Source organism: Sus scrofa, chromosome 8 (genome assembly GCF_000003025.6).
Source record: "Sus scrofa isolate TJ Tabasco breed Duroc chromosome 8, Sscrofa11.1, whole genome shotgun sequence".
Lineage (NCBI taxonomy): Eukaryota > Metazoa > Chordata > Mammalia > Artiodactyla > Suidae > Sus > Sus scrofa.
In genome coordinates, this window is record NC_010450.4 from 130,106,879 (window position 1) to 130,133,076 (window position 26,198).

The window sequence follows — 26,198 nt, forward strand, 5'->3', positions numbered from 1 at the left end:
TTGATCTATTTTAAGTTAATTTTTATATATGGCACTAGATAAGGGGTCAACTTTATTCTTTGGCATGTGAATATCTAGGTTTCCAGGTATAATTTTTTTGAAAAGACTATCCATTTCCCATTGAATGGTGTTGGCAGCCTTGTCAAAAACCATTTGAGCATACATGCTAGGGTTAATATCTAGCTCTCTATTCTAGTCTGTTAGTCTATGTATCTGTCTTTACGCCAATACCAAACTGTTTGATTACTGTAATTTTGTGGTAAATTTTGAAGTCAGGAAGTGTAAGTCTTCAATTTTTCTTCTTTTTTGAGTTGGTTTTGGGTATTAGAAGTCCTATATGATTCCATATGAATTTTAGAATGGGTTTTTCTATTTCTGAAAAATGCCATTGAAATTTTGACAGGAATTGCTTTGAATCTGTAAATTATTTTGGGTACTATTCACCTTTTGATAATATGAAGTCTTCTAATCCATAAACATTTGATGTGTTTTCATTTATTTATGTCTTTAATTTCTTTCACCACCGTTTTGTAGTTTCCACTGTGTAAGTCTTCCATCTCCTTGGTAAATTTATTCCTAAGGGGGATTTTTTTTGTACTTTTGTAAATGGAATTGTTTTGTAATTTCCTTTTCAGATTGACCACTGTGTATAGGAATACAATTGAGTTTTGTGTGTTGGCTTTGATTCCTGAATTCATTTATTATTTTAACAGTTTTGTGTGCTCTTTAGTATTTTCTTAGATAAATTTTTTATTGAAGTATAGTTGATACTTACAGTATGTGTTAGTTTCAGGTGTAAGGTGTATAGCGGTTCCATATTTTTGCTGATTATACTCCACTATATGTTATTACAAGATGATGGATATAATCCTCTGTACTATACGGTGTATCCTTGTTGCTTAGCAGTTTTACATACTCTAGTTTGTATTTGTTAATCTCATACCCCTAATTTGTCACTCCATCTTCCCTCTCCCTTTTGGTAACCTCAAGTTTGTTTTCTGTATTTGTAAGTCTGTTTCTGTTTTGCATACACATTCATTTGTATTTTTTAAATTCTACATAGAAGTGATATCATACAATATTTGTCTTTCTCTTTTTTCACTAAGCATGGTATTCACCGGGTCCATCCACATTGTTGCATAGGGCAATATTTCGTTGCTTTTTAATGGCTGAGTGATAGTCATATACAGTATATATGTGATATTTAGTGATATATATATTTATATGTAAGTGATATATATAGTGCATATGTGTATGTATGTGTGTGTGTGTATGTGAACACTGTTCTTTTTCTTTTCCTGTTTTTTTTTAGGGTGAGGGCCTCACTCATGGCATGTGAAAGTTCCTGGGCCAGGGATTGAATCGAGCCACAGCTGTGACCTACACCTCTGCTCTAACTTTTATCATTTCCTTCTTTCTGCTAGCTTTTGATTTTAAAAAAATTCTTTTTTAGTTCCTTAAGTTGTAAAGTTAGGTTTGTGATTTGAGACTTGTTTTTTAATGTGTTTATAGCCGTATGTTCCCTCCTTAGCTTCATTTTGCTACATCACATAAGTTTTGGTTTGTTGTGGTTTATTTTCATTCATCTCCAAGTATTTTCTAATTTTCTTCTCCTTTTTTTTTTTTTTTTTTTTTTTTTGTCTTTTTAGGGCTGCACCCGTGGCATATGGAGGTTCCCAGGCTAGAGGTCCAGTCGGAGCTGTAGCCATCGGCCTGTGCCAGAGGCACAGCAGTGTGGGATCTGAGCCACGTCTATGACCTACACCACAGCTCTCGGCAATACTGGATCCTTAACCCACTGAGCAAGGCCAGGGATCAAACTTGAGTCTTCATGGATCCTAGTCGGGTTCGTTATCTGCTGAGCCACAATGGGAACTCCCTCTAATTTCCTTGAGATTTTTTTTCTTTGAATCATTGATTGTTTAAACATGCTTTAATTCCATAATTTAATGAATTTTCCAATTTTTTTATGTTATTGATCCCTAACTTCATCCCATTACTGTCAGAGAAGTTACACTGCATGGTAGCTATCTTTTAAAATATGGAGTTCCTGACCTGGCTCAGTGGTTAACAAATCCGACTAGGAACCATGAGGTTGCCGGTTCCATCCAAGGCCTCACTCAGTGGGTTAAGGATCTGGCGTTGCTGTGAGCTGTGGTGTAGGTTGCAGATGCGGCTCGGATCCCGTGTTGCCCTGGCTCTGGCATAGGCTGGTGGCTACAGCTCTGATTGGATCCATAGCCTGGGAAACTCCATATGCTGCAGGTGCGGCCCTAGAATGAATGAATGAATAAGATAAATAAATAAATAAATAAATAAAATGTGTTATGACTAATTTGTGACCTAACACATGGTCTACCTAGAAATATCACACGTACACTTGATTATAGTGAGTATTCTGTCGTTGTTGGATAGAATATTCTGTATATATCTGTGAATCTATTTGGTTTGTTGTTTCTGCCAATCCATCTTTTCATTGGAGAGTTCATTCCATTTACATTCAATCCATTTACACTTCTTCACTGATAAGGAGGGACTTCTGTCATTGTGGGATTTCTTTTCTATGTGCCTTGCAGCTTTATTTTTCCTTCTAGTTTTATTAAGATATAATTGGCATATAGTACTGGATAAGTTTAAAGTGTACAGCTTAATGGTTTCACTTGTATACATCATGAAATGATTACTGCAATAAGTTTAGTGAACATTCATCATCTCGTATAAGTACAAAATAAAGAAGAATAATTTTTTCTTTGTGATGAGAACACGTAGGATTTATTTTATTAAAATATTTTTATATAACATACAGCAGTGTTAATTATATTAATCATGCTGTACCTCATGTCCCAAATATTTATACATCTTTTTTTTGTCTTGTTAGGGCACACACCCATGGCATATGGAGGTTCCCAGCCTAGGGATAGAATTGGAGCTGTAACCAGGGGCCTACACCACAGCCACAGCAATGCCAGATCTGAGCCACATCTGCAACCTACACCACAGCTCATGACAATGCCAGATCCTTAACCCACTGAGCAAGGCCAGGGATCAATCCTGTGTCCTCATGGATGCTAGTCAGATTCATTTCCGCTGAGCCACTATGGAAACTCCTATACATCTTGTAATTGGAAACGTTATAGCTTTTTTGTAGCTCAGTTACTGCATTAGTATTTCCTTTTGTGTTTAGTTGATTGGTGCTGAAATGTTTACATTCCTTTCCCATTTCCTTTTCTGTACATTCTATGGCTCTTTTCTTTGTATTTCCCGTGGAGATTATTACATCTTCTGCCCTAAAGTTTTAATACTCTAATCTGAATAAATACCAACTTTACTTCAATAACATACAAAAATGTTGCTTCTTTATAGTTCCATTTTTGGTGGAATCTTCAGGGCTTTCTGTATAGAATACGTCCTCTGCAAAGATTGACAGTTTTACTTCTTCCTTCCCAATTTGAATGTCTTGTCTTTCTTTCTTGCCTGATCGCTCTGGCTAAGACTTCCAGTACCATGTTGAATAGAAGTGGTGAGAGTGGGCATCCTTGTCTTATTCCCAATCTTAGAGGAAAATCTTTCCGCTTTTCACCGTTGAGTATAATGTTAACTGTGGGCTTATTGCCTTTATTGTGTTGTGGTACTTTCCCTCTGTACCCACTTTGCTGTGAGTTTTTGTCAAAAATGGGCGTTGAATTTTGTCAAGTGCTTTTTTCTGCATCTATTGATATGATCATATGGTTCTTGTCTTTGATTTTGTTAATGTGGTATATCACATGGATTTGCAGGTATTGACCCATCTTTGCATCTCTGGAATGAATCCCACTCGATCATAGTGTAGGATCCTTTTAATGTATTGTTTAATTTGGCTTGCTGATATTTTGTTGGAGATTTTGGTGTTTATATTCGTCAAGGCTATTGGCCTGTAATTTTCCTTCTTGTAGTGTTCTTGTCTGGTTTTGACACTGGGGTACCTAATAGTTGTTTTAAATGATTAGTCTTTTCGATTTGGCATTATAAGCCAAGTTACACTATGTTTAGCTTTTAAACTAATAACTTTTTTGAACTTTAAATGTATCAGTCTCTTAAATTCCTTAGAAAATAAAGTACAGTTGCAGACCATTGTTACAATAACACACGGTTTTATAATTGCTGGGGTATTTATCTTTATTGAAATATTTATATCTTGCACAGCTTCAATTTCCTGCCTCATGGCCTTTCATTTCAGCGTGGAGGACTCCCTCAAGCATTTCTCACAGGGCAGGTCTGTTGGTAACTAATTCCCTCAGCTTTTGTTTATCTGAGAATATCTTAATTTCTCCCTTACTTTTGAAGGACATTTTTGCCACATACAGGATTATTGCTTGATGGTTTCTTTCTTTCTTTTAGCATTCTTTTTTTTTTTTTTTTTGTATTTTGCCTTTTCTAGGGCCGCACCCACAGCATATGGAGGTTACCAGGCTAGGGGTCGAATCAGAGCTGTAGCCACCGGCCTACCCCAGAGCCACAACAACACGGGATCCGAGCCACGTCTGCAACCTACACCACAGCTCACAGCAACGCCAGATCCTTAACCCACTGAGCAAGACCAGGAATCGAACCCACAACCTCATGGTTCCTAGTCGGATTTGTTAACCACTGAGCCACAATGGGAACCCTTCTTTTAGCATTCTGAATTTATCGGTCTCTGGCCTCTAGAGTTTCTGATGAGATATCTGTTGATGATCTAGTTGAGGCTCCCTAGTATGTGATGAGTCACTTCTCTCTTGCTGCTTTCAAGATTTTCTCTTTCTCTTTGGCTTTTGAAAGTTTAATATAATGTATCTCAGTGTGGGTCATTGAATCCTTTGAGCTTCCTGGATATTCGTATTCATATCTTTCATCTTGAAGATTTCAGCCATTATTTCTTCAAATATTTTCTCTACCCTTTTTTCTTTCTTTTCTCCTTCTGGGACTCCTATAGTATGTATGTTGGTTCACTTGCTGGTATCCCACAGGTCCGTTAGGCTCTGTTTCCTTTTTTTTTTTTTTTTTTGAACTTTTGTCTTCCTGTCCTTCAGACTCAATGATTTCCATTGTTCTAGATTCATCATCACTGATTCTTTCTTCTGTGTGATGAAATCTGCTTTTGAATCCTTCCAGTGAATTTCTCATTGCAATTATACTTTTCATCTCCAGAATTTCTTTTGTTTTGTTTTTTCTCTTTTTTGGTATTTCCATTTTGTTCACACATTATTTTCTCGACTTTTTTGGCTTCTTCCTTTAGTTTTTTGAGCATCTTCAAAAACAGTTGTTTTAAAGTCTTTATCTAGTATCTCTTCCATCAGGTCTTTTTCCAGGAAAGTTTCTATTTATTTTTTTCTTGAATGAACCGTACTTTCCTGTCTCTTTGTATGCCTTGTAATTTTTGTTGAACAGAGGTCATTCAAATCTAATAATGTGGTAACTCTGAAAGTCAGATTCTCTTTCTTCCCTGGGGTATGCTATTTTTAATGTTTTTGGTTAACTGTTTTTTGTTTTGTTTTTGATTGTTGTAGACCATCTTTTACTAAGATCAACCCTAAGTGTAAATTCAAGGTCTTCTCAGGTCTTTTTTTTTTCTAGCCTTTCTGTGTGCATGCACACTTTCTAATTTTCCCTATATATGCAGTTGTTTCTGAATATTCTAGTCTCTCATGCCTACCTCCCATAAGAAGAAAAGAAAAAAAAGTCAGAGTAGCAGAAAAAGGGGTGCCAGGGCTGATGTGACTTCTAGCCCTTCTAGAAGTCACATCAGCCAAAAGGGAGGGGCTTTCAGCCAGGGAAGGATGTGCAGCAGCAATGGCTGCCCACCTTTTTGCACCTCAGCAGCAGTAGTCAACATTCAGAGCATACATCCCCAGTATTTGGAAGACAGGGGTGGGGGGTGTTGAGTTTGTTTGTTTGTTTGTTTGCTTGCTTATCCTGGTTCTCACAATCTGTGTTGAAGCTACTCAAAGAACTTGAGAATAGCTTCTTGCCACATGGCTGGAGTGGGGGATGAGTGATTACTGTGCTAAGAGCTAACATTGAACAAAATTTACCACACTTTACTGCCTACCCTGGATATTGTAACTCTTCAATACACTCAAGTTCCAAACAATTTCATCAGACAATTTTTGCTGGTATAATTGTTGTCTTGGTAGGGAGACTGATTTCTGGTCCTTCCTACTCCACTATTTTCCCAGAATCCTCTCCTTATATTTTTTTCTCATTTGTTTTTGCCTTGATTATTTTTAAAAAATGGTAAATTTAAAATTGATAAGCTTCTATGAATCAAAGTAACCATATGACAGCAGGTTGTAATTGCCACAGCTATTTCCACAGACTGATGCAGCTTTGATGCAAAAGGTCTTAAAGAAAGGTATGGATGCTCTCACTTAACTGAAGCTTTACCCTTACAAATGACTACAGAAATATATTGTAATACAAAGGATTGAGAGTAGATGTATTATATAGAATATCTAGAATCTAATGTAGTCTCAAGATAAGCCAAAATGTGCAGAAATTTCTGCTTTGTCACAACAGAAAATGGAAGGATAAAATGGAAGAGGAAAGTTATTTGCCCAACACACCTGACATAATATGACAGAACAAACATAGGATGATAGCTATAGATGTTTTGGTTCAAACAGAAGGAAATTAAAGATTAAAAAAAAAAAAGTCGCTGGCTAATGGCTTTTCTGATATCCAGCCTAGCAAATGTTGGGAATCTGTTGACTAGATTTCAAAGCCTGGGGATACTTCTCCATGGTTTTCAGCTTTACCTTCTTGGTTCTTGGTTCTGCCCTGAGTCATCCTTCATTTTTTGATGAAAGGCAGCACATGTTTGCAGCTGAGTAATTTTATCAGCCTGCTTCCTGCCAATATAATTTTGGAAATCTGATGGCCTCCTTTCGTTTTGTACCCTTTCTGTCCCTTTCATTCCAAGTTGGCAGTGTTTCTGCTGAAATACATTTCTCAAAATCTTAATGTCTTTTGTGAATTTCACTGGGATTCACTCCATTAGAAAAAAGGCACATCCACAGGTCTTTCCCAGATAATCCCTTCTCTATTGCAGGCTCCTGCTGAGATGGCTGAGGTGCAATCTCTTGAAACTCCTAAAGGCCCTTTGGTTTGACTGAAAGGATCTGTGAGACACACCCTTCCTGGTCCAACTGAATAATCGGAGCTTTTGGTCTTTCTGAGGTTTTAGCACAAGGTTTTATTGTCACCCTCTCTACCTTTTCTACTGATCCTGCTTGCCTGGCAGAGAATCTCTTACTTTCAGTGTCTTTTGCCATCTGTAGAGTCAATTTTAAAATCAAGTCCTATTTCCTCTTTACTTAACAGTTTTAATCTCAATTTCTGTCTCCTCCTCCCTCACTCCCCCCTCCTCTTGCATTTTACTATAACTGGCAAGGAGAAACCAAGTCATGCTTTCAAAACATTGCTTGGAAGTTTTTTGGATTATATATGCAACCTTGTTGCTTACAAATACTATTGCTGACATAACTGCAAGAGACAGTTTCACTAAGCTTTCTGCCAGTAAAGCAAGGATCTCCCTTCTTTCTGTTTCCAAAAACATTTTTTAAAATCTTTTTCTTTCTTTCTTTTTTTTTTTTTTTTTTTTTCCTTTTTAGGGCCACACCTGCAGCATATGGAAGTTCCCAGGCTAGGCATCCAACTGGCTACGCCACAGCCACAGCAATGCCAGATCCAAACCACATCTGCGAACTTCACCACAGCTTGTGGCAATGCCGGATCCTTAACCCACTGAGCATGGCCAGGGGTCAAGCCTGAATTCTCATGGATAATAGTTGGGTTTGTTACTGCTTAGCCACAATAGGAATGCCAACATTTCATTTTTAAATTTCCTTCTGTTACTGGATGCAGTGGGTCCATCACTTGAGGTGCTTAGCCAGTGAACATACCAAGTGTTTTGATTAAAGCGGAAACATTCATTATTTGTGACCAGTAAGACGATAGGGAGAATGCTCTCAAAGCACTCTCTCTCCTAGAACATCAAAATCAGGGAAGGATTTTTTTTTTTTTCTTTTTAGGGCCACACCTGTGGCATATGGAAGTTTCCAAACTAGGGGTCCAGTAAGAGCTGTAGCCGCTGGCCTACACCACAGCCATGGTGACACCGACTCCAAGCTGCATCTCTGCCTATATTATAGCTTGTAGCAATTCCGGATCCTTAACCCACTGAGCAGGGTCAGGGATCGAACCCACATCCTCATGAATACTTGTCATGTTCATTACTGCTGAGCCACGCTAGGAACTCTGAGAGCAGGAAGTTTTAAGCTATGGGTACATGCATATTCATAAAAGGACAGATACAATCATCCATTTAGAAGTGGAGTCCGAGATGGGTTTGCACAGTACAACATACATTTCATGTTCAAAAATACCAGCAGGGAGTTCCCTTTGTGGCTTAGCAGTTAACAAACCGCACGAGGGTCCATGAGGATGTGGGTTCCATCCCTGGCCTAACTGGGTAGGTCGAAGATCAGTGTTGCCGTGAGCTGTGGTGTAGGTCGCAGATGTGGCTTGGATCTGGCGTTGCTGTGACTGTGGTGTAGGCCGGCAGCTATAGCTCTGATTTGACCGCTAGCCTGGGAACATCCAGATGTTGCAGGTGCAGCCCCCCCCCCCAAAAAAAAAATACCAGCAGTTCCCACCCTTGGGGTGGAGATTTTAGCATTAGCATAAGGCAGAGGTCACTCTAGATGGACAATTCAGGTACCTGGTTGAGTAAAGTCTTGAGGGACAGCAGTGGTCCGTGTGGTCCTGCCTCAGGCTCCAGTTAATGTGTTGGTCGGGTGCTTGAGGGGGTTTGGATCCTGCAAAACAGCTTCAGGCTGATTTTTGCCTTTGAAGCAGAATTGGGCGTCTTTATGACTGATGTTTTATCTTTGCTGTGGTGACTTCCCCTACCCGATAACAGTCATTTGTTCCTGCCTTCTTTGTTCCATTTAAAAAATCATTATTTACCCAGACCTACCTCTTCTTTGTTTTCACAGGAAGACCTAGGAGGCCATAGTTGATCTTTCCTCCAATCATCAGTAAACAGAACTCAAAGGGGTTCTAAAATTCATCTTTTGGTTCTCAACCTACGTTTGCCCAGCACATGTTACAACTTTTCCCATTGCCTGATGTTTTGCTTGTGTAAGATAGGACGTCCTCTGACTTGACCTCACCTCTTCCTTGTGACTGTCTGGCTAACGCTTGTGGTAGTGTCCTTACCATCCAGAGTTCCACTGATAATCTGTTGAAAGCATTTTAAGCTTTCTCAGTCATATTACCCAAATTCTGCCAGTCTCCTCTCGCTATCCAGTGCCAAGGCGACTCTTCTATTTAAGGTATTTGTTATAGCAGCAACCGACTTCCGATACCGAACTCTGTTAGTGTGCACTTGTGTAACAAGTCACCACAAATGTAGTGCCTTAAAACAACAACAGTTTGCTGTCTCGTGCTTTCCATAGCTCAGGTGTCCAGGCACAACTTGGCTGGGTCCTCTGCTTGGGTCTCACACAACTGACATCAGGGTATCAGCTGGGGGATACCTCCTTCCTAGGGAGGGAAAGAATCTGTCTTCAAGCTCATTACAGTTGTTGGTGGACTCATTTCTTTGCAGCTGCGTGAAGACCGCGGCTTCTTACTGACTGTGAGCTAGGGGCCTCAGGTCTACATCAGGCCACTGTTGTACTGTTTGGGTGCTTGAGGGGCGCTCTCACAGGCCCTTTCCGAACATGGCAGTTTAGTTCTCCAAGACCAGGAGCAGAATCCCCTCTGCCGTCTGCTAAGATTGAGTCTTATACAGTGTGACATCATCAGGAGAGTGACATCCTATGACCTTGATCAGAGGCAGGTCATCGGTTCTGTCTACACTGTAGAGGAGTAAAGGAGTATCACTCACTGGGAATCACCTTAGAGTGGATGCTCCAAAGATGGTATAGTAGACTGAGCTGTATCTTCCAGAGACAGCAGGCTGCAAGCCTTGGAAACTATAAATGTTATCTTATTTGGGGAAAAAGGAGGCCTTTGCAGTTGTAATTATGATAGAAATCTTTAAATAAAGGGATTGTCCTGGATTATCTGAGTGGGCATTAAATACAATCACGTGTATTCTTATAAGAAGGAGGCAAAAGGAGACGGGACATGTGTCCAGAAGAGAATACCATGTGAAGGTGGAGTAGAGGGAAATTTGAAGATGTTGACCTTGACTGAAGGGAGGCAGCCACAACCCAGAAATGCTGCCAGATTCTCCCCACTTGAGCCTCTGTGGAGTGTATGCTCCTGCTCGTGCTTTAATTTCTGTCCACTGATGGTGATGGAACTCTTCTGACCCCCGGAACTGGGAGAGAATAAATTTTGTTGCAAGCCACCCAATCGGTCAGTTTCGTTGCAGCAGCCATAGGAAACTAATACACAGGAAACAGATACAGACGATATATGATACTTCAGTGTTGCTTTTTTAATGCGTTTCGCTGGTTACTCAATGAGGTTAAGTATCTTTTTATAAGATTCTTGACTACCCAAGTATTTTCTTCTGTGAGTTTTTCTGTTGTCTCTTTTTTAAAAATTATTATTCACTTTCTTATTGATTCGTAAGAATTCTTCAGTCTAATTACTAATCCAGTGTCAGCCGTCCATGTTACTGAAGAGATTTCTCTTCTTCCTATTTGAGCTTATCTTTCTATTTTATTTATGGTGTCTTCTGCATTCTGAAAACTTGTATACCTTTTTTTGTAATTATGGAAAATGTTAAGCATTACCAAAAAAGAGAGAATGGTATAATAAATCTTCCATGTACACATCATGCAGCTTCAAAAATTATCCATATTTTTTCCCAGAAGCATATATCTTTTAAGTTTTGTACCTTTTGTGCACCATCAGAAATCCTTCAAGTAGTGTTGCTATTATTTGTGTGGCTGTCATGCTAAAACACTCTTTCTTTTTGTCATAACGCTTCTTCTTTCTTGCTTTTCCTTTTTTTAAATAAGCATTACCTTATGTGTAGCAATTTTTAATATATACAAAGATTATTGCTCCCACGTTAACCTATACCTGCTTCCTGAACAATGTGTACTTTTATTATGCAGCACAAGCTATAAATTCCGATCTTGGGAACTTTCCAGTTGTCCCAGCAACATCCTATGTGTCACTATAGAGCTTATTGAAAATACCACGTGTCCTTATAAGAAGCCTGATCAGTCATTCAGGAAATGTCCAAGTATAAGCCTGAGTCAGCTATGCTACAATTTTGTTTTTACAAAGTAATTCCTCTCAATTTTTTTCTTTTTTCTTAATTACTTGAATGAATTTATCCCATCTGTAGTTGTATAATATCATAACAATCCAATTTCACAGGGTTCCATCCCACAGCCCAAGCACATCCCCCCACCCGCCAAACTGTCTCCTCCAGAGACCATAAGTTTTTCAGTGTCTGTGAGTCAGCATCTGTTCTGCAAAGAAGGTCAGTCTGTCCTTTTTTCAGATTCTACATGTCAGTGAAAGCATTTGATGTTGGTGTCTCATTGTATGGCTGACTGCACTTAGCATGATAATTTCTAGGTCCATCCATGTTGCTACAATGCGGGTATTTCATTCCTTTTAATGGCTGAGTAATATTCCATCCAGGTTGCTAAAAATGCTGGTATTTCGTTCTTTTTAATGGCTGAGTAATATTCCATTGTGTATATGTACCACAGCTTCTTGATCCACTCCTCTGTCAATGGACATTTAGGTTGTTTCCATGTTTTGGCTATTGTAAATAGTGCTGTATTTTTTTCCCCTTCTTTCTAGTGTGCCACCTGGGCTTGAAGGCATGAAAGAGCAAGACCTCTGCAACAAGATAATGGCTAAAATACTTGAAAATTACAATACCCTGTTTGAAGTAGAGTATACGGAAAATGATGCCCAGAGGTGTGAAAACCTGGCGAGGCTTATCATAGTAAAAGTGAGTAACTTTGGTATTTAATTTTCACTATCACTGTATCATCAATGGAAGCTATTTTACTTAAATCATTCTCTGTCACAAAAATACCTTATGGGGATTTCTCGTCGTGGCGCAGCAGAAATGAGTCTGACTAGGAACCATGAGGTTGCAGGTTCAATCCTGAGTGGCCTCGCTCAGGATTTGGCATTGCTGTGAGCTGTGGTGTAGGTCTCAGATGCAGGGTGGATCCTGCATTGCTGTGGTGTAGACTGGCCGCTGTAGCTCGGATTAGACCCCTAGCCTGGGATTCTTCATATGCTGCAGGAAAAGCCCTAAAAAGTTAAAAAAAAAAAAGAAAGAAAGAAAAACCTTATGGCTGTAACTTCAGATTATTATTCCTCTGTTTATGGAATTCTTTTTATGAAATGATCCTCCATATCAGGGGTTTTTTAAATGGAGATCTCTTCTCCTAAGATTGGAGAGTTGTGGATAGATGTTTCCTCACTGCTACAAAATCCTCACAAAAGCATTTATGTGCTCCCAGCGCCGTGGTCAGTTAAGCTCACCACCTTTTTAGGGAAGCCTGGCATCAGCAGGGATCTATCTTGTCCTCTGTCCAGAGGTGTTCGCTGACTGCATAGACTGCAGATTCCTGAAGACAGAGTGTTACTCTGACTTTCCGTCTCTCTTGTGTCTGGCACACTTTGAAGTTCGGCCTCAGATTGTAAGGCCAAGCTCTGCGGTCCTGCGTAACTATCACCAGTAAAGGAGAGTAGTTTTAAAACCTATACAGGAATCCTAGCCAATCCTGTGAAATCTTTTTATACATTTTTATCATTTATGACATATCTTTTACACGTTCGGTTGGCATGTAGGTCTCTAAAGATTTACAGTTGAGAGATAGAGTCTAAACATCCAGACCAAATCCTTCAGATGTGGGACAAGAGGGAAGGCATCTTATTTCTTTCTCATTCATATCGAGGTAAATCTTCATGGAACTAATATGGGAGGGTCTCTCGGGGAGGTGGTGGTGGGGGGTTCCTGAGACTGACCCCAATACAGACCACACTCTGCTCTTGCTGATTCATATGGCGGTGAGTGGTACAACCAGAGGCACTTAGTCTGGGCAGCGAGGGGGTGTTTTCATTTCTTCTTCCAGGTGAGGCATGACTTAGAAGAAGCAATGAAAGGTAGCAGGTATCATGTAGCTCCTAACGAAAACAGCAGCAGCAGACCAAAATGAGCTTTTCTTAAACTAGAGTTTATGTGTGACTCTACACCAGACTCCCTCTGAGGGATCGAATACATATGAGAGGAATGCGTTTAACGGGAATCTTTCCAACCTTACTAAAGGGAACTTTCAACTGAAATTTGAGGGAAGGGAAGAATAGGGCTCAGAGAAGACAAGCAGCTTTGGAGAAGATCAACCACAGCCTGAGGCGGCAGAAGCACAGTAGCAGAGAAAATATCTGTGATTCACAAGACAATATTAAAGGGGGGAAAAAAAGTATCAGTTTTGCCCCCCCCCGCAATTAATATAATTTTCTAAATAGAACAAAAAAATCTAGCTTAAATGTGCTTCTCTGATTCCTGTAGGGCTTTGCAAAGAATCTCTTTTTAAAACTATTAAAAAGTGATTGACTTTGTTTCAGCTCGGTCTCTGATAAATACTTTTTAACACCCATACCTTTTAACTAGGACTGATGAAATAATGCGGTAAAGCTCAAATAGAATGAAAATAGATAAATAGGATCTCCCAGGCAAGACACACTTGCTGACATTCAGATAATCACTGGAATACACCCATAGGAGCTTGCATGCTGGGCAGATAAAGTAACACCTGTTGAGATCTTTGGAAGAGCGCCCTGCGTGGAAATCCTTGCGCTACTAGGTTTAAGCATGAGTACAAGACACATAAACTGATAATCCCGGGGGAGCCAAACGGCAGATATCTTAGTGGATGGATATGCCTGCTGTTTTCCTAAGGCAAGCTTCAGAGCTGGCCTAGAGGCAGATAAATATTGTGGTTGGAAACCCCGTATCTACTCTGTGAAGCGTCATCCTGCTAAAGCAGAATGTTTAATGCGCTTTTACTGACCATGCTGACAGTCTGACCTCTGAGATGGCAAATCGTGCAACAAGGAACATGGATTCCTGGCCTTAATTATCCCCGTTAGGGATGGCATGGATGTTATGGGAATTCGTTGCCTGCGATGTGCCAGTGCCATTTTAGGATCCGTTAACAATAAAGAACGCACGAGCCAGGGTGAGAGCTGGAAACCTGGATGTTGTTTAGAATGCAGTTTAAAAAAAAAAAAAAACCCTAAGTTCAGAGAAACATGAGATATAAGCCAAAAGGAAGCTGGATTGAAAGGGGATTGGGAGGCTCACGGTGGTATCATTAACACACTGAAAAAAATAGGAAAAATGGGAGAGCAGCTGCACAAAACAAGGTCTCATCCTCACGAGGCAGCTTTGAGAAGGAAGTCTCCAGAAACCGACATCCTGGCGGGAGGTGGGATGGATGTGCTGGGAGCACGCCTTGGCCATTTCCGCCCGATCCTGACCCAGGAAAGCCCACAGAACTGTTGGAGGATTCTGTCCCTGCGTGGACATCTCCACTGGCTGGCTTCCTCTGCGGGAGACTTTTATCTCCTGCTTCCAGGGAGATGGAAAGGAGGGCCAGAGAGTCCCTTTTGCAGTGGCCAGACCATAAGTCACTTTAATTCCAAATAATTAGCAGGACCTGGAGGCACATTTTGGGGTGGTCTGCGCTGGACCCCAACAGTTCCCTAGAACTTTCACATACTAAAAACAGAGCTGGTGACTGTGCATGTGTGTGTGTGTGTGTGAGAGAGAGAGAGAGAGAGAGAGAGAGAAGTGAGGTGGTAGTTTGGGAAGGGAGAGAGAGAGAGAGCCTCCATTTCATGGGACCAGTTTCTTAGTTCTAAGAACAGGTCAGTTCCGTGGAATATTTGCAATATCACTTCTCAGAAGGTGGTGATACCAATGGGCTCCCCAAGCCAGATGTCTGGAAACCAAAGAAGCACAGAGGTTAATCATTGGATCAGGGAGTTCCTGTTGTGGCTCAGCAGCTAAAGAACCTGACTAGTATCCAGGAGGACGTCGGTTCGATCCCTAGCCTCCATCAGTGGGTTAAGGATCCGGTGTCACCATGAGCTGTGGTGTAGGTCGCAGATGCGGCTCGGATCCTGCGTTGCTGTGGCTGTGGCATAAGCTGGCAGCTGCAGCTACGATTCCACTCCGAGTGTGGGAACCTCCATGTGCCAAGGGTGCAGCCCTAAAAAGAAAAGAGAAAAAAAATCACTGATGCTGATTATAAACCAGTTTCTGAGTGGGGCAGGGGGAAGGAAGGTTAAAAAAAAAAAAAGAAAGAAAGAAAGAAAAAGAAAATAGAAAGGTGTATACAAAAAGAGAACGTGGGCACAAAACAAGTGATAAATACCCGAGAGTGACAGAGACATGAAATATCAGAGCTGAGAGGAAGCTGAGACTCATGAAAAGTCCTTAGAGAGAAGGGCTTTTAAAGGGAAAAAGCACTCAACTAACTGGGGTACACACCCCTGTGTACCCCAGAGTAGAAGACAAAGCATTGGATGCCATTCTCGTGCTGCCCTTGTGGGCGAAGGACAACCTGGGCTTTGGGGGTCCAATTTGATTGTGTGTGGACCCGGATGAAGCAGCTTGGCCAGAGTGTGGGAACGTAGATTGCTCTTTCCTTCAGGGGAGGTCTCGCCGTTTGTTTGGGTCCTTCTGCGTATTTTCATCATGGACTGACCGTGAGCACGTACCTAGCACTTTTGGGAGTGTAATCAGATTAGAAGAACAGGTCAGATATCGGATGGCTCCATATGTAGGGCAACCCAGTGGAGTGTGGCGTGTGCGTGCGTGCGTGCGTGCGTGTGTGTGTGTGTGTGTGTCCAGCCCTTTCCATAGTCTTCCTTTAAAAACAACACCTGTTTTCTTCGGACCTGCAGCGACGAGCGGAGGTCAGACGGGCCCCTCCCGCCGCCCCAGCAAACAGTGAATCACACCTGGTCTATGACACTCTGCGCTTTCGTCAGTGATTGATTGAAAGGTTGGGTGCGACACATGTCGGGCCAAGGAAAATGTAAGGGAAAGTGCGCTGGGGACAGAGGGCTTCTGGGGAAATATTTTTATCCCTGATAACAAAAAGAATGATTCACGAGATCAGAGCTGTGGTTGCCTGCGGGTGGGGTTGGAGTGGGTGGCAGCGGCGATGATTGACCTGGAAGGTACCCAGAGGAGCCCTCTGAGGGGATGGGCACGTTCTCAGTAGGGAAGTGGGTTATATGGGCGTACGCGTGTGTCAAAACTCTCTGCAGTGTACTCCTAGGATTGGTGCGTTTTACCGCTCGTAAAGTCTGTTTTAATTTGAATCACAGAAGAGGAGGAGAGTAGGCCTCTGGGTCAATATGCCCTTGTCTGTTTTCGGATGTTCTCATGGGAAGGCCAAATGCTGCCCCTGCCTTTTGCCCCGGATGAATGTACCACTGACACACCGAGGTGGGCAGCTCCAGGAGGAAAAAGCCTCAGTTCCTCCTCATTGCTCATCTGCTGAGCCACCCCTGAGAGTACACGCCTCTGGACTCTCAGGTAGTGGGGGAAATAAATGCCGTCCCAGGAGACACCGCGTTTAGTGCGGTGCTCTGTTCCCTGCAACAAAAGCACCCTCTCTCATGGACTCAGCGTAATTCGAAAGTCCTGTACTTAAGTTCAAAGCCGAGGGAGACCAAAAGTGATTGCAGTTCAGTGGAAAATCGTGCGTGGCTTTTCGTTACCGTCTAGCTCAGTGCCAGGTGTCAGTGCGATGTGTTGCCCAAAATAAAAAACAAACCGGAAACCCCACAGATTGGTTCACTGTGAGTTTACATTCACGTCTCAAATACAGAAGGTATGTCTTGCTGCCCTCGGTGTTGATAGGTCAGGCAGTACCTGCCCTGCAAGATACGGTCTGAGTACTGCATTCACAGCCGCCTGACAGTCACTGCTGGCTGTCATTTAATCTCATTAAATATACATTTGCCTGGATGACTGTCTTTTACGTTCGTTACCATGCTGCTGCTGCCTTGTAAATCACAACTCTAGCCCCAACCTATCAGAAGAGCAGTAGAGGAGTTCCCGTCATGGCGCAGTGGTTAACGAATCTGACTAGGAACCATGAGGTTGCGGGTTCGGTCCCTGCCCTTGCTCAGTGGGTTAAGGATCCGGCGTTGCCGTGAGCTGTGGTGTAGGTTGCAGACGCGGCTTGGATCCTGAGTTGCTGTGGCTCTGGCGTAGGCTGGTGGCTACAGTTCCGATTCGACCCCTAGCCTGGGAACCTCCATATGCCGTGGAAGCGGCCCAAGAAATAGCAACAACAACAAAAGACAAAAAAAGACCAAAAAAAAGAAGAGCAGCAGAGCTGTATTTCTCACCACCCATAAAAACACCACGTGGTACCTCACATTTCTTGCACGCTCTGTCATCTCCATATCTTTGTCTGTGTTCTGCCCTCTCCAACCTTAGTTTGCCAGCCACCGGCCTGCCAAGCTAGACGCCTCGGTCCAGTCGGCCCTTAGAGCTTTCTTTACTGTGCCCTTGGGACCCACATTCACGCTCAGACATCTCTCTTGAAACAGGTGTCTGCTGTCCACACCCCCGTTGCCTGCAATGAGGCTCTTATCACAGCCGCACAGTTTCAGACTGGTCTCACCCTCTCTTCGTCTCCTTTCCACCAAGGACGCAATGGTGTTGCCAGACATCAGGGAGTTCCGGGTGTGGCTCATAGGTGAAGAACCTGATGTGGTGTCCGTGAGGATGTGGGTTCGATCCCTGGCCTCACTCAGGGGCTTAAGAGTCCAGCGTTTGTGCGAGCCGGGCCATAGGTCACAGGTGCAGCTTGGATCCTGCGTGGCTGTCGCTGTGGGGTAGGCTGGCAGCTGCAGCTCTGCTTTGACCCCTAGCCTGGGAACTTCCATAGGCCACAAGTGTGGCCCTAAAAGAAAAGAAAAACAAGATCATAACGTCGTCCTGTTTAAGTACACAAACCCTTTGCTGTTAGCGTTTTGTCCCTCCCTCAACCACTACCTGGTTTGTTGAAAACATAACAAGCAAGACTTGACTTGGAAGTTAGGCCCTTATACTCTGTCCCCAAACCATTCGTTCCCCATCAAATGCTTGAGTGAATATCAGATGGTGCTTATCTTCTGCCTGTTTCTCTGGCCTCTCTTCCATCTTCCTTGGGGACTCTTCCTCCTCTGTCAGAATTAAATGTTATTTCCTAGCCTTATTCTTAGGTCTCAATCCAGAGCTCTCCCCCGACTGAGAGCTGTGTCTGACTACCTAGAGCTCAGCTGTGCCTCCATGGCCCACGGATTGTCGCATCATCTTCCCTTGCGGTCCGAATGCTCCATTTGGATTCTGGGGCTTAATCCCATCCCTCCACACAGTTGCTCCAGGTTGACATCCATCCATCATGAAAACCTGTTAATTCTACTGCTTATGAATCTCATAAATCTCTCCTGTCCTCATGGTCTCTTATCCAGGCAGGAGAATTCAACACCTGGCTCGTGATCTGATTCACCAGATTCACCCAGACTGAGTCAGAAAACTCCTGGTGTGGGGAGTTCCCTCTGGTGCGCAGTAGAAACGAACATGATTAGCATCCATGAGGACAAAGGTTCGATCCCTGGCCTCACTCAGTGGGTTAAGGATCTCTTGGCATTGCTGTGAGCTGTAGGTCACAGACTCGGCTCAGATCCCTCATTGCTGTGGCTGTGGTGTAGGCCAGCAGCTATAGCTCCAGTTCGATCCCTAGCCTGGGAACTTCCATGTGCCACAGGTGCAGCCCTTTAAAAAAAAAAAAGGGAAAAGACAAGACAACTCATGGCAGGGCTCCAAAACCTGTGTTTTCAGTCTTCCTTGGCAGTTCTAGTAATCAGCCAGATTTGGGACCTGACTGATCCTCAGGAGACCGCTACAATAGCCTCTTTCTGCTTCCCAACCGACTCTGCGTGGCCTCTTGATGCCGTCTTTCCTCTTCTGCTGCCGACGTCACTTCCTGTCATACAGACGTGCACATACTCCCTCCCAGGTCAAAACTCTTCCGTGGTTCCTCTTCACCTATGTCTATCTCCTGCATGGAAATCTTAGCCTGGCAAACAAGACTTCTCACGATTGAAACCTACCTTACCTAGTCACACTTCTTTCCCACCACTCCTGCCCACACATGTGATGTGCCAGCGGTCACTGGCAGATGAAATTGTAGGAACCAGACCATGTCAGGGCTCCTGTCTGTCCAGCCGGTGAACGCAGTGCCCAACCTGGAAAATTCCTTCATCAACGACTGGAGTCATTATTTAACTGGAAAAAAAAGGGGGGGGGGGTCTGGGATCATAATTTCTACGTAGGATGAGAGAAATAGTGACAACTGTCTTCAAAGTAATTGAATGAAACTAGAAAACATGACACTTCACTGAATATTTCATGACTGTCGTGTCTAAGAAAAGGTCCTAGATAGTTCTGACGTCTTCCGTTGTTCTGAAACAAGCACTGATAGAAGGCTTACACCTGTAACCTGTCTGCTCAGCAATGTGACTGGATAATTTATGCCTCTGCTCCTCTTTCCTGCTCTATAAAATGGGGAAAACGCTATAGATTTGTTACGAAGTTTAAACCAGTAATGCTTGTGAAAACATTTTCAAAGCCAGTTGGGTCTGGAGAAATGTACACTATTGCATTTGGGGGCTGGGATGATAATAGAGGGTGAAGAGTAACTGATAAAGCCATTGGCTTACTTGGAAACAACCTTGTCTAAGATACTGCAGTAGATATATTATAAGCTTAGAGCACAGAGTTAAAAATTCTAGGAATTGCCTGATGGCTCAGTGGGTTAAGGATCTGGTGTTGTCACTGCTGTGGCTAAGGTTGCTGCTGTGATGTGGGTTCAATCCCTAGCCTAGGAACTTCTGCATACTGCAAGTGCTGCCAAAAACAAAACAAAACAAATTCCCATTCTGGAATCAGATTGACTTAATATAAGATGTGTGACTCTGGGCAAGCTACTCAATCTCTTCTTTAACCTTGATTCCCTCATCTGTCAAACAGGAAAAACATCTAACTAATTTTGCTGTTGTTTGTTATGACTAAATGAGATAATGGCAAGTTTTCAATAAATTTTTTCTTTAAATTATTAAGGCGTTCCTTGAAGCTCAGTGGAAATGAACCCGACTAGGAACCATGAGGATGCGGGATCAATACCTGGTCCTCCTCAGTGGGTTAAGGGTCTGGCGTTGCTGTGGCTGTGGCATAAGCCAGCAGCTACAGCTCCAGTTTGACCCCTACCTGGCCTGGGAACTTCCACATGCCACACCTTCAGCCCTAAACAACAAGGAAAAACATTATAATGGTCGCATCACCTGTATGATATCACTTTCCTTTCCTTTACCTTCAAGGAAATCAGACCTGATAATAGAAGGCAAACAGACAAAAGCAGAAAAATGAAGTTGCCAATCAGATGTTTACTCATGACAAAACAGTTCCTGCTTCTAGACTTTCCTTACTATTCACTATTCTAGTTTTCTCGGTATGGTCAAATTAAGCATCCTTTTGTCTTCGGATAGCAAGCATCTGATTGCATCCTCAGCAGACAGAAGTGTGTGATTTTAGTGTTTAAGGTATCTCTCCAGATCTGATTTTTAAAAATGAGTTATTTAATAAACCATGAAAGTCTTTTAAATGGAAATTTTATAGAAGAATGTGGAATAGAGTGGCTCTGTGAAAAATGCCTGGGATTTCAGTAAGGTGGTGGGAAGAGGAAGAGGGGTGGGGAACGGAAGACCTTCTAGGTAGAAAAGTATCCTTTAGATCATGGAATGTTCTTGTACCGGGAACCACATATTTCTGACTGGACCATAGGCAGTAGCAGGAGAGAGCTAGATACTAGAGGTAAGTTGGTATGGAGTATATAGTAGTTAAAACTTATAGGAATGAAAGAACATTGAAAGATTTTAAGAACAGGATGGATTTGGTTTAAGCTAGACTTTATTTTTTTTATTACTTAATGAATTTATCACATCTGTAGTTGCATAATGTTCATCACAATCCAGTTCCACAGGATTTCCATCCCATAACCCAAGCACATCCCCCACCCTCCAAACTGTCTCCTCCAGAGACCATAAGTTTTTCAGTGTCTGTGAGTCAGCATCTGTTCTGCAAAGAAGTTCCGTCTGTTCTTTTTTCAGATTCTACATGTCAGTGAAAGCATTTGATGTTGGTGTCTCATTGTATGACTGACTGCACTTAGCATGATAATTTCTAGGTCCATCCAGGTTGCTAAAAATTCTGGTATTTCATTCATTTTAATGGCTGAGTAATAGTCCATTGTGTATATAAGCTAGACTTTAGATTTTTCACTTTATCTCTTTGGCACAAGCAGGAAGTTGACATGACTTGGTGAAGCATTTTTGTAACAGGCCATCAGGGCAGAAGCCTTGTACCTATTTCTGTTCATCTGACCCTGGACAAAGCTGCAAAACTGCTGGTGGCTTCTGCAGCACGTTCATCAGCCTCACTTCTGGCCAGGCTTCCCTTACCAGGAGGTCAAAGCAAAGTTAAGGAAGAAGGTTTTCCTGCGTGCTTCCTCTTTCAGCTCCGTTTCCCCTGCCATTCTCTGGAAGTGAACCTTGGGCTCTGTAGATTTCTCCAGAATTTGCAGTGTTTGGCTAGGTCCACCAGATCTAGTTAATTCCATCAAGTGAATTTTAGATATAGACCTCTCAGGTCTGTGACATTAGGGGAAATGTGTAGTCTGCAGGAGGTCTCAGAACACCTGTGTTGACTGTTGGCCATTTAGCCCATGTTTTGTTGAATTTGACTAGTAGGGTTCATAATTGGTTGTCTGCAGTCACGGCTGTTTCTTAGTCAAGGCGAAGCTTTCTTTCCTCTTTTTCATTATTTTTACTGTCTGTTTCAATGAGGAGTCAAAGTGGGAGTGCCTTTGTTTTGCCAAACTGGAGATCCAAGCTGTATTTATGAATAACTGGGTTAAGAGGATCCCGTCTTTCAAGTAGGCTTCTAATAGCCATAGTTTAATTTCTCCAGCTTCAGAATAGTTTTAGAGTTTCTCTTTTAAGAGGAAATAAGTCCACACTTTCGTGGAGCTTTTCCCTCATATGCAGTCAAGAATTAACTTAATCACCTATATATTTATCCATATAAGATTTCAGGGCAAAAATATGGTTGAAATAATGGACCTGACATCTACGCTGCGGTCAGTAAATAATCCTCAGGTGTCTACTGTGGACAAAGCATTATTCTAGGAACAGGGGGGTCTGTATCAGTGAGCCATAGATGAAAGTCTGCCCTTTTGAAGCTCGTATTCTAATGAAGATACAGGAACCAATTAAGGCAATATATAGTTTGTCCGATGGGGGGAGGTTCTGTGGAGAGGAAGCAGGGGAGGAGAGAACTGATGCTGGTGAGACAGGGGAGTGTTCTTTGCTCACTTAAACAGGACGGGCAAAATGTTTCCTTGGCAAAGGACATTTGACCCGAGACTTGAAGGAGGTGAAGGAGCAGACGGTGAGGAGCCACCGCCAGCTGTACGGAGGCCTGAGATGAAAGGATACATGTCTGTGTGCTTAGCAGAGTTGAGGAGACTGGTGTGGCTGGATGACAGAACACAAGGGGGACAGTGAAAGGCATCCCATAGCAAAAGGGGCCAGACTGTGTACCCTTCTCCAGGCCATTGCGAGAACTTGGACTTTTTCTTCTGCGTCTGATGAGACAGGATCGATCCAAAGAGCACCGTGATAGGCCTTATCTACCCCAAGGACAACTCTAACTGCGGGCTGAGGGTAGGCTGCCCAGAGGGCCGGGCAGAAGCCGGAAGACCCACTGGCAGTGTATCACAACAGTCAGGTTAAGAAATGGTGGTGGCTTGGCCCTGGCACGTGGCAGGGAAGATGGTGCGAGGATTTGAAAGGTAAGGGAGGCTATGGAGGAGCAACCCCCTGGGAGGCCCTGGAGACACCGGTCCTGGGGGAGAAGGTGTGAGATGAGTGGGGGGAGCGGGCACGTGAGAGAAGTTAGGCGCTGTGAACAGGGAGTGGGATGCTTGCATTAGTCATTTTGAGGTGGCGCGATCTGGACGGATGATAAGGTTTAAGTTGTGTTTATGAGAATGGGCAACTCAAGTGGAGGAACTCAAGAAAAAGTCATTGGAAAAGAGATGGTTAAAGGATGGCCTTAAATGTAGCCAGGAGCCTGGCAGGTACTGTGGTGCACGGGAAGGCTGGGAGCCTGGTTTGCCCAGTATAGCCACGTTCTCTGTTTACTTTGTGCATACATTAGAAGCATATATATTTAATAGGGTTAATGTAGAGCCTCATATATATGTATGTACACAAAACAATGCCATGAAATATCTGTCTCGAAGTCCCTAGGTGGGTCTGGCTCTGTTCCAAATAAGCATTTTGTGAGACTGTCTTTACGAGACAGTGTTGCTGTTGCTTAGTAATCTTTGGAAATTTATTTTGAAATCATCTTCAACTACATGTCACTTAAGTGTCGTATTTTTCTATGCATTATCGGACTGGGAAATCCTTGTACTGTAATGTTTTATTTGATGATGGAAAGTAATCAGTAGTCATTTTGAGCCACAGCAGATCACCAACTTAGGGAGTTATGATTACATGTTAATTTGGGGTTATAGAATGGAAGTCTGGCTATGAAATAATTGTGTTGATTTTCCTGTGTGACATATGTGCAACCTCTTAAAACAGTTGCTTTAAAATACTCTGAGCAAAAGGAAAATCTTAGAAGGCCTTCCGCAGTGTTTAGTTTGAGGGATGTGCTCACTTATCCGTATATGTTTTGGCAAGTTCGATTACAAAGTTCAGGCGGGGGAGTTCCCGTTGTGACGCAGTGGTTAACGAATCCGACTAGGAACTATGAGGTTGCGGGTTCAGTCCCTGCCCTTGCTCAGTGGGTTAACGATCTGGCGTTGCTGTGAGTTGTGGTGAAGGTCACAGACGTGGCTCGGATCCCGCATTGCTGTGGCTCTGGCGTAGGCCGGTGGCTACAGCTCCGATTCAACCCCTAGCCTGGGAACCTCCATATGCCGCGGGAGCAGCCCAAAGAAATAGCAAAAAGACGAAAAAAAAAAAAACAAAAACAAAGTTCAGGCGGTTCCTATAGAGTCATTTCCCACAGAAACTGATAAATCACAGACACCTCCTAGAACGTTTCCCATGACTTTTTCATGTTTAAAAACATTGCATGCATCTCCATTTTGCATTCAGGGCTACAAACTAAAATTAACTTCAGCTCCTGTTTGTTCGTTTTTTCCTTATTTAATGACTACTCTTTGCACAGATCTGGACTAAGTGCTAGGCCTTTCCGGAAAATAAAGACCTATCTCTGTTCCTCAGGGAATTTACAGTCTAAAGCACACAAGCCAAATCCATGTGTCCTTCAGAGGGTGAAAAGGAGAAGGGGGACTTGATGCCAGATACCCTGTTTGGTTCTTCTATATGTGTTATCTCATTACTTTGCAAAGTAATCCTGGAAACGAAGTGATCCTAATTCTGTTTTTGCAAATGAGGATCACCAAGGCGTAAAAATTATTCAAGGTCAGTAGCAGTAAATGACACCTGCGTTTTCAACTCAAAATATTGATGGCAGGCAAAATATAGAAATGACCAACGTTAGTGTTTTAAACCAGCGTGTCAGTGCCATGCGTATTTACATGCTTACTTCATGTATGGTAGCAGTTTAGTATCAGGGAAGCCCTTGAAGTCTGTTCTTCTGACTCTGTTCCTGCGTGGCCTTTTCTACGCCCAGCCTTTCTGTAACCCTTCTGGAACACTTCCAGCTGGGAAGCCGTAGAGTCATAGTAAGAAATTTAAAAAATGTTTGGGTTTCTATGTTGTTGTTTGATACGTTCTGATTTGGCTGTGTTATCACCTCGTGTGGGTGAGCTTACATAGTGAGAATGACTAATTCGCACCCATCAAAATCTGTAGGTTATCACTTTGAGCACCTAGGAACTCAAGAGGCAGCCGTAAATTCATTTGCCTATTTCTTCAGACTTAACCTTTCTTTGGATCGTGAGCTGTGCCTTTTAGATTGGTTCCAAGTTTGAAGGTGGAAAAATACTCAGGGATGTTTAAGAAAAGCAAAGCTGAAATAGCAGGATAGAATGTTGTTTGCTTGCATGACTCAGCTGGATACTTTCTAGTAGTGGAAGCTGATTAGATTATAAATAAGTATAAAACAGTAAGTAATAAAAGTTGTTTTAAAAGTTACTGCTTAGCTTGGGGTGCTTTTATGGTTCTCGGTTTTAGATCATGGTCACATATTTACAATTCAGATTGCTGTTAATTTCTTCTCCCCAGACATTCTGTTTTGCAGAGTGCTTACAGATAAACACTAAAAGGTCATGTCTGCTCAGGAATCATTGGAATAGATTAGATATATATGTGCCAGGTACTCAATTCCTTCTTTCCTATTATGTGGAATGTTTAACAGAAGATAGCCTAAATTGCTTTTGCTTATAAAAACACTCTTATGCTGTGTGACCTTTAAACTACTTAGCGTGAAATAGTAATACTTTGGCCCTGACACCTCAGCAGTTGCCCACTTGAAATCATTATATTGTGTGTATTTGGCAAATAGCACTCAGTAAATAGCAAGTACGTTTTTGAAGATCTTCAAAGATTACTTGTGTTTGCTTTTAGACCTGAATTTCTACTCTTTTCTTCAATTGGTCTCCTAGGAATAGAAGTTATACTTCAGTGGACCATTAAGTGGCTGGAAAAGTAATATCCTTCCAGGGGCCACTCTTACCCAGTGCCTGAGGAATATGGAGCTATAAATTCCCAGCTCCTTGCTCTTTGGATGGAACAATTCTGGGGTGTGTATTGTATAGAGTTTCCCAGAGCTTCCCCCAGAATTGAAGGTTCAACTTCAGAACCACTGAAAAAGCTCTAGTAGAATAACAATAATAATACCCTTTACGGATGACCTTCTGTCTCCATTATTGTCCCATTCCCCTGCTGAACTACCCACATAAACTGCCTGCCCACCATCCTTGTTGCAGGGTCTGGTTGGGTAGGTGAGGATCCAAGTAAGACATCTCCACTTCTCTTTCCTCTGTGAAGTCTCCTCTCTCCTCCCCCAGGCTCACCTAATCCCCATCTCCTCTGTCTTAGGGTCGCCTCTTTCTCCTTCTGTAAGAACA

At 42.5% G+C, this 26,198-nt stretch overlaps 1 protein-coding gene across 1 annotated transcript in view; it reads left to right on the plus strand.

Annotated features, from left to right (window-relative positions):
• Positions 1 to 26,198, plus strand: part of FAM13A (family with sequence similarity 13 member A) — a 306,151-nt gene that overhangs the window by 85,298 nt on the left and 194,655 nt on the right. Inside the window, 1 exon segment of the mRNA XM_021100748.1 lies at positions 11,800 to 11,953. Coding sequence (XP_020956407.1) covers positions 11,800 to 11,953 — 154 coding nt within the window.